The sequence below is a fragment of the Myxocyprinus asiaticus genome, chromosome 3, assembly GCF_019703515.2.
Source record: "Myxocyprinus asiaticus isolate MX2 ecotype Aquarium Trade chromosome 3, UBuf_Myxa_2, whole genome shotgun sequence".
In the NCBI taxonomy this organism is placed as follows: Eukaryota; Metazoa; Chordata; class Actinopteri; order Cypriniformes; family Catostomidae; genus Myxocyprinus; species Myxocyprinus asiaticus.
Window position 1 is genome coordinate 23,828,441 of NC_059346.1, and position 14,448 is coordinate 23,842,888.

At 37.4% G+C, this 14,448-nt stretch overlaps 1 protein-coding gene across 3 annotated transcripts; it reads left to right on the top strand.

Annotated features, from left to right (window-relative positions):
• Positions 1-3,600: 3,600 nt before the first annotated feature.
• On the top strand, positions 3,601-14,062 carry usf1l (upstream transcription factor 1, like). Of its 3 annotated transcripts, none has more exons than XM_051670648.1 (11): positions 3,601-3,656; positions 4,077-4,160; positions 4,366-4,415; positions 7,550-7,665; positions 8,741-8,860; positions 9,234-9,381; positions 9,853-9,907; positions 9,998-10,056; positions 10,174-10,274; positions 13,099-13,227; positions 13,517-14,062. In XM_051670648.1, exons 2-11 carry the CDS (start codon positions 4,156-4,158, stop codon positions 13,601-13,603), a joined length of 870 nt encoding a protein of 289 aa, XP_051526608.1. In that variant the 5' UTR covers positions 3,601-3,656; positions 4,077-4,155; the 3' UTR covers positions 13,604-14,062. The 3 variants fall into 3 exon arrangements, with proteins under 3 accessions (XP_051526608.1, XP_051526598.1, XP_051526618.1); XM_051670638.1 differs by having other exon boundaries at positions 3,625-3,655; positions 4,051-4,160; XM_051670658.1 differs by having other exon boundaries at positions 3,625-3,655; positions 4,051-4,160; positions 10,174-10,268.
• The last annotated feature ends 386 nt before the right edge of the window (positions 14,063-14,448 follow it).

Sequence of the window (14,448 nt, forward strand, 5' to 3'; positions counted from 1 at the left end):
TAAACTACTTCAGTCTGTGTGCATTGAATTTATTTAATACACGAGTTTCACAATTTGAGTTAAATTACTGAAATAAATGAACTTTTCCACGACATTCTAATTTATTGAGATGCACCTGTAACCTGCAGGAAATGGTCAACTCAAAAAAAAAAAAAAGTTGTGCACAGTAAATTGTTCAAATTCACGTACACTTTCGTAATGAAGAATCCAGTAAAATCACTAGTGTTATGGCCTCACCTGTCTAGGGTAGGAGGAGAAACAGTTAAAATAAAAGGAAACTAATTTAAACAGTGTTACAAAGCCCGTTTTCCCATCCCAGCACTATCTAACAAAACAACTTTGATTTGATAAATTGTGGGAACAGAAGAGAACCATAACAAAAAGAAAATAATTTTACATTGAAGCAATAAAATTAACTTCACGTGGGAGACAACACCAAAATAAAAGTCCACCTGTGCTAGTCAATGAAATATCTATAAACAAAAAACAAAAACCTCACTCCCTCTCAAACCATAAACAGGAGAGAGAAGGGAAAAAAAAAAAAACCCCTTCCTTAAAATTAACTCATTAAATAAAGAAACAAGCCAATACAACTCACCCTGCACTCAGGAATAACAATGGATGCCCAATTACAATTAGTGCAACAAAACTCCCTTGCGATAACTTTACACACTACTACAATACCTCACATGGTACATAAACACAAGGAGAAACAAGCCCACATCTGGGACAGGCAAAAGAAACCCAACAAGAGAGACCACAGGAAGATTTCCCCCTCATAACTCCAAACTGGTCAACTTTTATATCAGAGCACATGGCCACAGGCACCAATCAGAAGACAAAGACGCTCAGGCGCGTTGATTAACATCAGGTGCCGCTACTCATCCTAGGAGAGCAGACTACAAAACAGACAGGCAAACATGTATGCACTAAACATTCACAAAACAAATAACGTTCTGGAACGTAACACTAGCCAATAACAAAAAGGATTTTAATTTATGTTTCATTGGGCTGTGACCCTGTGTGTCCCACATGACATAGGCGGTATTGAGAACACATGACACTATCTACATTACTGACCCTTTTTGTACTTATGAGAAATCACAATTCTTCAGGTCTCCAAATTCAAAATAGCAATGTTTTTACACATTTTGCTGACTTTGGACGCATTTCACTCCAAAATGACACAGTAAATATGCTTTATATTGACGTTTCAGAAAGTGTGGAAGGTCCTTTATAAGAAATGGGCATTCATTTTTTCTACTTATTTGAATTCACCTTTCTACAGGTCTCTGAAGTTGAGAAAAGTACAGATTTCTTTGAGCCTTATATTGAATTTGGATGCATTTTACTCCAAAATGACAGTAATTATGCTTCATATTGAGGGTTCAGACAGTGTGGGAGGTCTCTTGCAAGAAATGGGCCTTCATTTTTTCTACTTATTTGAATTCACCTTTCTACATGTCTCTAAATTTGAGAAAAATACAGATTTCTTTGAGCCTTGTATTGAATTTGGATGCATTTTACTCCAAAATGACAGTAATTATGCTTCATATTGCAGGTTCAGACAGTGTGGGAGGTCCCTTGCAAGAAATGGGCCTTCATTTTTTCTACTTACATGAATTAAACTTTCTTCAGCTCGGTGACCATGACGTGGGACCCTGGCTCGTCGACCATGACGTGGGACCCTGGCTCGGCGGCCATGACGTGGGACCCTGGCTCGGCGTGTTTCTGTAACGATGCTGGCAGCAATGACAGGTAGACGATGTGATGTGAAGAACCCAAGTGCAGTGTTTATTTACATGAAGAGTGAATTCCAAAAACGTGACTACAAAACATAAACATGGACTTAACTTGACTTCCAAAACAACGTTACCTAAACACAATACCTGACCAAGGACAATGGCAAACATGAGGCTTAAATACATGGACAAGGGAGAAACATGACAATGATAACCAATGACAAGACAGAACTGATAACAAGGTAACAAGACAATAAACCAAAGAAAACAAGACACATGAACATGGAGGGAAACAGGATGATCACATGACTTGACATGGAAACAGGGAATCACATGACATGGCAGGGAAACAGGAAATAACATGACATGGAACCACATGACCTGAACAGGAACTAAACTTTAAAATAAAAGAAATGAACACAAAACATGAACAAAAACACATCTAGACGTGACAATATAATGGACCAACAACTCCAGCATCTGAAATCGGATAAGATAAGATTTATCTTGCCAAAGGTTGATTGGACGTGTAATTTCCAAAGAATCTTTAGGCTACCAGTTCAGTCTTGTTTTGCACTATGTATGTGTATGTGTGTGTATAAGTGTATATATGTATGTGTGCATATATATATATATATATATATATATATATATATATATATATATATATATATATATATATATAGTCTTATTGTGTATTCTATATATTCTTTATTTTCTATTCAATTGTATTTTATTTTATTTTTACTTTTTTATTATTATCTATGTGTTGTTGCTGTTTTGTATTGTTGTGCACTGGAAGCTCCTGTCACCAAGACAAATTCCTTGTATGTGGGCATACTTGGCAATAAAGCTGATTCTGATTCCTCAGATAAAAGAGTGCCTTTTACAGGAAGTTCATCTTGTCAAGTCATTAGGCTACTAATCAATTTACTCCGGTCAAGCCAGCCGCGATTAAAATCTTTAAATCGCGATGATTACAGTAATTTATGGGCAGAACAGAAAGACTGTTTTCTGACTCCCGTCTACTGGATAAGATAGCGAATCTTACTATAACAACACAAAACCGTTTATTAGATGTTTGTGAGGTGCTGGTGTTTATTAATATATTTTATTTATGTGTATGGTTTAGAAGACGTTTGAATAGGGCAGGTGCGCTTTATAACAGCAGTTTACTGCATTAACCTTAGATAATATTATAAATTAAACATTCTTGAAAAGGACCTACCACACTATCAAAAGCCTTAATGAAAAGCATATTTACGTTATCACTTTGAACTAAGATGCATGTAGCCCCTAGTCAACAAAAAACATCAAAGAGGTCAGAGGCCTGTATAAAGGTGATTTAAAAAAGTAGAAAAAAAAATGAAGGCCCATTTCATGCAAGGGACCTCCTACACTCTACTATATACACTCTGAATATGAAGCATATTAACTGTGTCGTTTTGGAGTAAAAGATATCCAAAGTCACCAAAACATGCAAAGACATTTCGATTTTTCTCAAATTCAGAGACCCGTAGAAAAGTGAATTCAAATAAGTAGTAAAAATGAATGCCAATTTCTTGCAAGGGACCACCCATATTATCTGAACCCTTAATATCAAGCATATTTACTGTCATTTTGGAGTAAAAGGCGTCCAAAGTCACCAAAACACGCAGACTTTGCGGGTTTTCATGAATTCAGAGACCTGTAGAAAAGTGAATATTTACTGCTTATAAAACGCTGGAAGCGAGATGAATACAATTTACTTTGCTTCGGCCACCCGCCAAAGTGGCTAGTAAAGATGACAGAGTTACCCGCCCTGGTTATGGCTATGATGTATTTGGCTCCCTCTAGTGACCAACAATGAAAGCTGTTATCTAAATTTACTGCACATGCGCAAAGATTATTTGCATTGATCGTCTGCTCTTGAAGGTAAACATGTAACTCCTTTATATGATTTCTTTAGGAAATATTTTCTGGAAAAGAGTAATGTGTGTGACACACGGATATGAGATATTTACTCTGCCTCAATATTAAATACAAGCTTTATTTTAGGGAGTATTTATTTACACTCGTCTCTGTTTGCTTAGCATACATGCTAAAGGCTGTGTGGTGTCAGTTCATCGTCTTGCATTGTTTTTGTTCTACCAAGTTAACCAGCGCTTTGTAAAATTATAGTAATGGTAGTGATGTGATAAGTAATATCACAGTTGCACCTAAAATACTATTAAAACGTGATTTGGATCGTTGGGCACTTAGTGCAAGATCCAGGTATATCTTCTACAGACCCCTGCTGTCTTAATCTTCTCCTTTCCTTTCCTTTTCTGTTCTGTTGTTACTGTACGGTTGTAGCTCAAAAACCTTTTGAGGTGGATTTTAAGTATTAGGAGGACCACAAAGCTAAAGCTCAGACCACGAATCACATACAAGAATGAAGTGAGTATAATTATTGAATCCCTCCTTGTGCTCATTATACTGCTCAACTCCATTACAAGAAAGTTGCAAAGTACAGAACACTAACTTAGTGATATTACATGCCCCGCAAAGCAGGAAGTAGGGCAGACCATTGTTACTATTTTATGTTATTTTTAGCCTCTCTCTCTATTTTTATTTATGTATTTATTTTTTTCATTATTAACAGAGAACAGAAAAGTCCTGATCCTGGTGGAGATTCTCCCATACTGCATGACGGTGAGATGTTTAAATTGAATTGTCTCGAATGTAAATTTGAGTCGTAGCACTTTACAATGCGACAGCCATTCTGAAGTTTCAGTTCATGAGGGAGATTTTCACCAAAACCTATCAAGGAATTGTCCTGGTGCTATTTTGCTCCAAAATCACATGAAACAAACAATTGATTATGTTTTTGCATATAGAAAATGAAAAATTTCCCTCCAATGCTCATTACCGCAATGCGAAAAGAGTTACCGCAACATGAACATTTTTTTTTTTTTATTTAAATTGAAAATTATTTACACATCATAGCAGTACTCTCTAAGTACTGCTTCTAATTTTTTACTGGTACAAAAATAATTGTAAAACAGCATCTTTTTAATGTGTTACAGTAATAAGAATCATCTTCGAAAACAATGGTTCTATTTCCTTTCGTTCTAGACCACCAGAGGCAGTACTGAAAGCACTAGAGGAAAACTCTTGCGCTTGCTCTTTGACCGAGAATTGTGTTAGAAAGTTGTCACCCTGTGACGCATGACGTGTCTTTAGCTATGAAAACCCCTGAACACGTCAGCTCGATCTCTTCTTCATTCTTGCTTGATGGAATTGATTGTGACGATATTTTGTGCAGTTCGTTTTTGAAGAGTGCTTCTTCTGACATCCATGAACTGTTTCGTCACCTTGTTTACAGATTACGAGCGGTTTTTTCCATGAATCGCCGCTAGCAACCGGGAAGTGCGGTTTATGAGCGGTTTTCTCCAGGATTCGCTGTTTATGAGCATTTTCTCCTGAAAGCACCCACGAGATGGTCTTGTGCTTCTGAAAGGTTTCAAACTTCTGGTTGCCTGTAATTTTGTATACCTTTGTAAACACATACACTCTGAAGCCCTGATTGGCTAGGTTTAATGAGTGCAGAATCATCGTTTGTTCCTCGCCGGACGTGAAACTTACGTGAGTGTCGTTAATGAACGCTAGATTTAAACTCATTGGATTGCTTTTAGGTGAGTATTGAAGTTAGTATGGATACATCTAGATGTTCTACATTAGGGCTGCAACAAACGATTATTTTGATAATCGAATAATCTAACGATTATTAGAACGATTATTCGACTATTCAGAATCAGAATCAGCTTTATTGCCAAGTATGCTTACAAATACAAGGAATTTGTCTTGGTGACCGGTGCTTCCAGTGCCCAACAATGCAAAACAGCAACAAGACATAGATAATAATAAAAAATAATAAAAAATTGAATAAAAAACATACATAAAAATTGAATAGAAAATAAAGTATATATAGAATACACAATAAGACAAAAAAAAAATATATATATATATATCTATATGTATATGTATGTGTATATATATATATATATATATATATATATATATATATATATATATATATATATATATACATATACACATACATAGTGCAAATCTAAATACAAATCTGTTACATATAGTGCAAGGGAATGTAATGGCAGAAGAGGTTGGATGTGTTGGATAAGTATAAAAAAAGATTAGACTGTGAATTGCACATAATTATTGCTCAATGAGGCAGTTTTAACTGTTCATGAGATGGATAGCCTGATGAAGAAAACTGTTCCTGTGCCTGACAGTTCAGGTGCTCAGAGCTCTGAAGCATCGGCCAGAAGGCAGCAGTTCAAAAAGGTAGTGGGCAGGGTGAGTGGGGTCCAGAGTGATTTTTCCAGCCTTTTTCCTCACTCTGGAAGTGTATAGTTCTTGAAGGGAAGGCAGGGGGCAACCAATAATCCTCTCAGCAGTCCGAACTGTCCTTTGTAGTCTTCTGATATCCGATTTCATAGCTGAACCAAACCAGACAGTTATTGAAGTGCAGAGGACAGACTCAATGACTGCTCAGCGATTATTGCAACGATTAATCATTAGCTTTTAACCGATTATTCAGCCTGTGCCCCAACTTAAAAGGTTGTATTAAACGTGCTTACTAACAATAAAGAGGACAAAATCATCTTTTAAAAATACCTTTAAACGAAAAAGTTACTTTTAAGTTTAATTCAGTAAAGAAATTCACTGCAAAAAATCATATTGTTATCAAGTGTTTTGTCTTGTTTCCATTTAAAATTGTCTAAAAATCCTTAAAACAAGATACATTTACTTGGGAAATAACATGTAAGATATTTAGACTTGCTTTAAGAGAATGTATCTTAAATATAAGTGTATTTTGTATATAAGTGTATTTTTTTGGGAATCTGCAAAATAAGCAATAGGCCTGAGGTTATGGTGCTCAAACATTGTTTTAGTGAAGTTGCAAACCTTATAGCCTAAATAAATGCAAAGTATAAATCAAAGTTAAGAACGAGGAAATCAAAAGGGAGTGTGGAGAGACCGTGAGAATTAGCAAATATTCCTTTTGGAATCGTATGCGTGACATTACCAGAGAACACGAGGATGTGCTACGCGAACATGGTAGTGCAGCAAAAGGTGAGCTAGTAGGCTACACTACTACCAGTGGCGGATTTAGGCATGGGCGACATGGGCAGTTGCCCAGGGTGGCATCTTGCGGGGGGGCAGCACGAGGCACCCACACAGACACCCTCCCCCCTGTCAACAACTTTGGGGGCGTGTTGAAGTGGGTTTCGCCCAAGGCGCCATACAATTACCCCCCCATCCTCCGTGAGCGTGGCATGAGCGGTCGTGTTGGACTATCACATTGGCTGTGTCTCTCCACGAGAAATAGCAGTGCCTCTGTGCAGGAAATAAAGTTATCTATGGGGTCCTACGCCAAATGTTTCTTTAATAAGGTTGTAATAAGCTGTGGTTATTGCTGCTTCAAGGACAACAGCGTGCAATCACGTGCACTTCACCTTTATCAGCACACTTGGTTGTGATTAGTTAATGTTGTGTCTAAATTGTACACCCACATTCACAGAATGGCAAAAGGTCTGGCAGTTTAATTCTTTATTTTATAGAGTTCACTTGCATGCAGACAGATAAATTGTAGTGTATTAAAGGTTCAGTTTGAATAATTTTGATTAGCTTTTGTGTCTTTTCTAAAAGCTCCTGATTATTTTAGTGTTGTACTGCACCCAAAGCCGCTGAGCTCAGTGCGAGCCGGTTTTTACATGAGGCCACTGGTTGCCATACAGTAACTCCTATGTGCTGCTTTGCAGGTGTTATTGCAACAGCAGATGACCCACTGGCTATAGCAGCCATCCAGTCAGCTGCCACATTCTCCACAGATCAGCAAATCAAGTATCTTTTCAAAACTGAAGGAACAGCGGGGCAGGTAAGAAAGTCTTACATTATAGGCATTTTAACACCCCATCTAGTGCTATAATGGAATTTAAAGGAATAGTTCACCCAAAAATGATAATTCTCTTTATACATTTTATGCTATCTCAACTCATCTGACTTTCTTCTGCGGAACACAAATGAAGATATTGTGATGGAGATGTGATGTGTTAATATCCATACAACGCAAGTTAATGGAGGCCAACACTTTCAAGCTCCAAAAAGGACACAAAGGCAGCATAAAGGTAATCCATGCGACTCGAGTGGTTTAATCCATGTCTTCTGAAGGGATAAGATCGGTTTTGGGTGAGAAACACAAAAACGTAACTCTTTTTCACTATAAATCTTGACATCTGCAGTCTCCTTGGCTTGAGCATGATTTGAAACTCAATTATACTTACGTTAAGCATGAGGAAGTGTAATTGAGCTTCAAATCGTGATTGATAATTGTTTCACTCAAAACAGATTATATCACTTCAGAAGACATGGATAAAACCACTCAAGTTGTTTGGATTAACTTTGTCCTTTCTGGAGCTTAAAAGTTTTGAACCCCCATTGACTTGCATTAAATGGAAATATTCACACCATATCTCACTCAAAATATCTTCATCTGAGTTCTGCAGTAGAACGAAAATCATACAAGTTTGAGACGCTGTAAGGTTGAGTTAATGAGGGTAGAATTATACATTTTGGGTGAACTATTCCTTTAAGGTAGACTACCACCCCAGCCGCCATGTTAAAGAGAGGCAAACACAGAATTATACATAAGTTATGTATTTATTGAAAGATAAATGGCTACAGTGTGTCTAAAATATCAAACAAAATCACAGAATCTGTATAACCTACACAAAGTAAATGAAAATAAAAACAAACCAAATAAAATGGCCAATGCCTTGGTTAGAAACTAATGCATATGTACAAAGAAGATAACGGCACAGAAAACAAGACCATGCACATCAAACACAAAGCATACACATGACATAACAGGCATATAGATACATATAGATATACATATTAAATATAGCTATAATGGGCAGTTGATGAATAAACCCATGACTTCCATGATTCAGGTAACGTACCGGGTGATTCATTTGGCTGATGGACAGGTAGAAGGACAGGCAGATGGGACTGCTGCAGTCAGTGTGGTGGCGGGGTTTCCTACAGCAACACAGGCTCCACCTGTAACCCAGGTTTGACTTTTTCTTATAACGGGAATAGAAATTTGAGCTTGATCAAAATAAATATCTATTTGCAATGTTACGATGTAAATACCTGATACAATATAAAACATGTCATCTTTTATAAAAGGCATAGTTCACCCAAATGTGATTGGGTCAGACCCTCATGTTCTCCTGTGGAACACAAAAGGAGATGTTACAGAGAATGTTATCTTCAGTCACCATTCACTTTCATTCTATGCCAAACAACTTCTTTTGTGTTCTGCGGAAAGTCATATGGGTTTGGAACAACATGAGGATGAGTGAATGATTACAGAATTTTAATTTTTGGGTGAACTATCCCTTTAAAGGAAACATTTTTATGAAAGAATGCATGTGTTTACAGGCTATGATCTCTCATTCTGAGAGTCTAGAGGGAGAGGCATCTGAAACTCAGTACTACTACCCTGCAACTATCACTGACACAACTGCTGGTACCATGGTAACCAATGTCCACACAGCTGATTCAATACTTTCTCAGCCCACCCCTACAGGTAATACTAAACCCAATTTACATACTGTGATTAGTCACTGTTTGTGTAAAACCAATTGTTTGTTAGGGAATAATTTAGTTGTGGTGGGCATTATGGGTTTCTCTATGGTAGTGGTCCTCATGTGTAGTTGTGGTGTGCAGAGGAATTGTAAAGGGGATGCAGAAGTCTGCCCTCTTCTCAAATATGTTTTCACATCCAAATTTGCTGGAGTGAACCTATGCGCTTGATTTCTTTTTCTCCTCGTGGTGTCAGGTGCACTCACTGAGCTGCGCTTATGTAATCGATTAGGCTTCAAATTTTCAAGCTTCAAAGTTGGTTGTGACCCAAAAAAATTGAGAACCACTGCTCTATGGAGTAGTACACTACTTCATTAAATGTATCATTATATAAAAGTTTAACGTTTCAGTTGAAAAATAAAATGATTTCATCTAATGTTTTGAGAATCATCTGCTTTCCATTGTTTGCCCACAGGTCAGCTTTATGTGATGATGTCACCTCAGGAAGTTCTAGCCACAACTCAGCAGAGGTTCTTGTCTCATATCACACACATAAAACAAAATTATAGTAATCTTTTTCTTCTCAACTTCTTCAACCAGTTCTTTATTTTGTTTTACAGTAAGCCGGGAACACAGCGCGGCTCCAGGGATGACAAGCGGAAGGCTCAACACAATGAAGGTTTGTTTTTTTGTTGTTTTTTTTTTAAATCATTATAATCTTTGATCATTTTATCCACCTCATTTTCCATTCCCCTCCTTTTATATTTCTTGGTATTTTTGGTGTTTTTTTTCTCAGTGGAACGTAGACGCAGGGACAAGATTAACAACTGGATTGTCCAGCTTTCCAAAACCATCCCAGACTGCAATGTGGACTCAACTAAGAATGGTCAAGTAAGCGTACGTTATCACAAGCAGCAACAGCAGTATTCAGTTCCACTGTTGTATACAAAAGTGTAATCTCTCATGTTTAGATTTTAAATGCACTGAATATAAAATTCTGACCTTACCAAAAATGCTGATTTTGTTTGGAATAGCAATATATATATATATATATATATATATATATATACAGGTGCATCTCAATAAATTAGAATGTCGTGGAAAAGTTCATTTATTTCAGTAATTCAACTCAAATTGTGAAACTCGTGTATTAAATAAATTCAATGCACACAGACTGAAGTAGTTTAAGTCTTTGGTTCTTTTAATTGTGATGATTTTGGCTCACATTTAACAAAAACCCACCAATTCACTATCTCAAAAAATTAGAATATGGTGACATGCCAATCAGCTAATCAACTCAAAACACCTGCAAAGGTTTCCTGAGCCTTCAAAATGGTCTCTCAGTTTGGTTAACTAGGTTACACAATCATGGGGAAGACTGCTGATCTGACAGTTGTCCAGAAGACAATCATTGACACCCTTCACAAGGAGGGTAAGCCACAAACATTCATTGCCAAAGAAGCTGGCTGTTCACAGAGTGCTGTATCCAAGCATGTTAACAGAAAGTTGAGTGGAAGGAAAAAGTGTGGAAGAAAAAGATGCACAACCAACCGAGAGAACCGCAGCCTTATGAGGATTGTCAAGCAAAATTGATTCAAGAATTTGGGTGAACTTCACAAGGAATGGACTGAGGCTGGGGTCAAGGCATCAAGAGCCACCACACACAGACGTGTCAAGGAATTTGGCTACAGTTGTCGTATTCCTCTTGTTAAGCCACTCCTGAACCACAGACAACGTCAGAGGCGTCTTACCTGGGCTAAGGAGAAGAAGAACTGGACTGTTGCCCAGTGTTCCAAAGTCCTCTTTTCAGATGAGAGCAAGTTTTGTATTTCATTTGGAAACCAAGGTCCTAGAGTCTGGAGGAAGGGTGGAGAAGCTCATAGCCCTAGTTGCTTGAAGTCCAGTGTTAAGTTTCCACAGTCTGTGATGATTTGGGGTGCAATGTCATCTGCTGGTGTTGGTCCATTGTGTTTTTTGAAAACCAAAGTCACTGCACCCGTTTACCAAGAAATTTTGGAGCACTTCATGCTTCCTTCTGCTGACCAGCTTTTTAAAGATGCTGATTTCATTTTCCAGCAGGATTTGGCACCTGCCCACACTGCCAAAAGCACCAAAAGTTGGTTAAATGACCATGGTGTTGGTGTGCTTGACTGGCCAGCAAACTCACCAGATCTGAACCCCATAGAGAATCTATGGGGTATTGTCAAGAGGAAAATGAGAAACAAGAGACCAAAAAATGCAGATGAGCTGAAGGCCACTGTCAAAGAAACCTGGGCTTCCATACCACCTCAGCGGTGCCACAAACTGATCACCTCCATGCCACGCCGAATTGAGGCAGTAATTAAAGCAAAAGGAGCCCCTACCAAGTATTGAGTACATGTACAGTAAATGAACATACTTTCCAGAAGGCCAACAATTCACTAAAAATGTTTTTTTTTTTATTGGTCTTATGATGTATTCTAATTTTTTGAGATAGTGAATTGGTGGGTTTTTGTTAAATGTGAGCCAAAATCATCACAATTAAAAGAACCAAAGACTTAAACTACTTCAGTCTGTGTGCATTGAATTTATTTAATACACAAGTTTCACAATTTGAGTTGAATTACTGAAATAAATGAACTTTTCCACAACATTCTAATTTATTGAGATGCACCTGTATATATATATATATATATATATATATATTTTTTTTTTTATCCCCTTTTCTACCCAATTTGGAATGCCCAATTCCCACTACTTACTAGGTCAGCATGGTGGCGCGGTTTCTCACCTCAATCCAGGTGGCGGAGGTCAAGTCTCAGTTGCCTCTGCTTCTGAGACTGTCAGTCTGCGCATCTCATCACGTGGCTCGCTGTGCATGACACAGCTGAGACTCACAGCATGTGGAGGCTCATGCTACTCTCCGCGATCCACGCACAACTTACCACGCACCCCATTGAGAGCGAGAACCACCAGTCGCGACCATGAGGAGGTTACCCCATGTGCCTCTACCCTCCCTAGCAACCAGGCCAATTTGGTTGCTTAGGAGACCTGGCTGGAGTCACTCAGCACACCCTGGATTCGCGACTCCAGGGGTGGTAGTCAGTGTCAATACTGGCTGAGCTACCCAGGCCCCCCAATATAAATTATATTATTAATAATAATATTTTAATGTGATTACAGTATGCTCTTTCATTAATTAGTGTGGCTTTACTGTAACATATAGCCTCCAAACAATTTTTACATACTGTTTAAACAAAATGAAAATTAGACAGAAAAAAGTGTCGAGTAATTCATTATTGGTTTTATACCAACATTATTCCAAACAGAGTAGATTTTGCTTTTTGTAGAACACAGTATTATGATATGCAGCAAACAGCATACTAGCAATGTTCTCAAAATAACAGATTTTTGGCTGATACAAGCACATCTGCACCCCACAACAGCAAAGTGCTTAAAAGTACAGTTAACTAGCTGCAGCTATCTTCCTTTACCCTAGCTATTGTGATGGTTGAAGGAATCAAAGCAGAAGCAGCTATAAAAACCTTCCTTTTTCATTTCGGCTCACTTTTTGCAGCACAATCCTTTGAACTATCTAAAATATATTTGAATTGGCGTATCAGATGTAAACAATGTATATTCAGTGTATACAAGGCCAGGGGTTATTGCTCACACAAAATATCTGGAAAATAATGTCTTGAAAAGAGTGGGTATTTAGATTGTTTTCTGGTCTTTCATATAGAGTAAAGGTGGGATTTTGTCCAAGGCATGTGACTACATCCAGGAGCTACGTCAGAGCAATGCACGACTGGAAGATGAGCTTAATACTTTGGCTAGACTGAGGATGGACAACCAGCTTCTCAAGCAAGAGGTATTTTACTTGCAAAATGGTGATCTAGCTCTGCTGTTTCACACTTCAAAACTAAACAGCATTTTAAACATATTATTTAATGTATTATATCTAAAGGATTTTGTAAGTAGTAGTATAATATATTTTATTATGAAGTATTTTGTAAATTAATGAACAATACAGGATGACTACCAGTTACCACAACTTCTACTATGACCACAAGTGCAACAACAACCTCTACTATGAGTTTCTGAACATCTAGCAGTCCTTAACACACTCTTTTATTTGCTCATTCTGCCTTCTCTTACAGGTGGAAGAGTGGCAATCTAAGAACCAGATGATCAGGACTCAGTTAAGACAGCATGGCATAGTGGCAGCATCAATGGACCCTCAGTGAAGGACTAAAGATCCACCATAAGATATCTCCTACTGTGGTCTTGTCATGAATTCTGTTTAAACAGGTTTGAAGTAAGAAATAATTCTGTCTGTGGACTATCACACAGCCTGTAATCTGAATGACTACATTTTAAGTCTGATTTGCCTTTGAAAAATAAGTGGTAAATTATTAATTTTTAAGCTCCTGAACATGGCCTTGATTTCTCTTCCCTTTCTCAAGTGTTTGACTTCACATGCAGCCTTTTATTATTTCAGATTAATTTCAGGGTGTTTTTTTTTTTTGTTTTTTTTTTTACTGCACTGAAATAGTGTATAATTGTTGCATAATCTGTTTTCAGATCTGTACATTTTGTTTTCAGGACTACTGTAGAGGTATATGTTTCATTTGCTTTTTTATTGTAATGTATAAATCATGGTGACCTTCTTTGTGTTTTATTTGGATAAAATATGATAAACAATTTGTATTGGCCATCATCTTTCTATGCCTCTCTATTCCAGCCTCCGTGTATTATTCCATGTTTTCAACATGAACAATTGTTATGCTTTCATGTATTTGGTTCTGACTCTTTTAAACATTTGACATTTAGTCTAAACCTAAAATTTAGAATATAACCTGCAATTTTATGAGAACACAGCCATCCATCAGTGTTTTTTATTTCTTTTGATTAAATTAGTAATAATTTAATATTGCATGTGGTGGGATTTGTGGTGCAAGTTCAGCTCAAAATGAATCAGAACCCCACGTGAGCCAATCCCAAGAACACTTGTGGCATTGACATATTTGTAGTCTAATCAGTGGAAAAGATAATTGCTATGGATAGTAGCCAAACAGCACCCAATAATAAT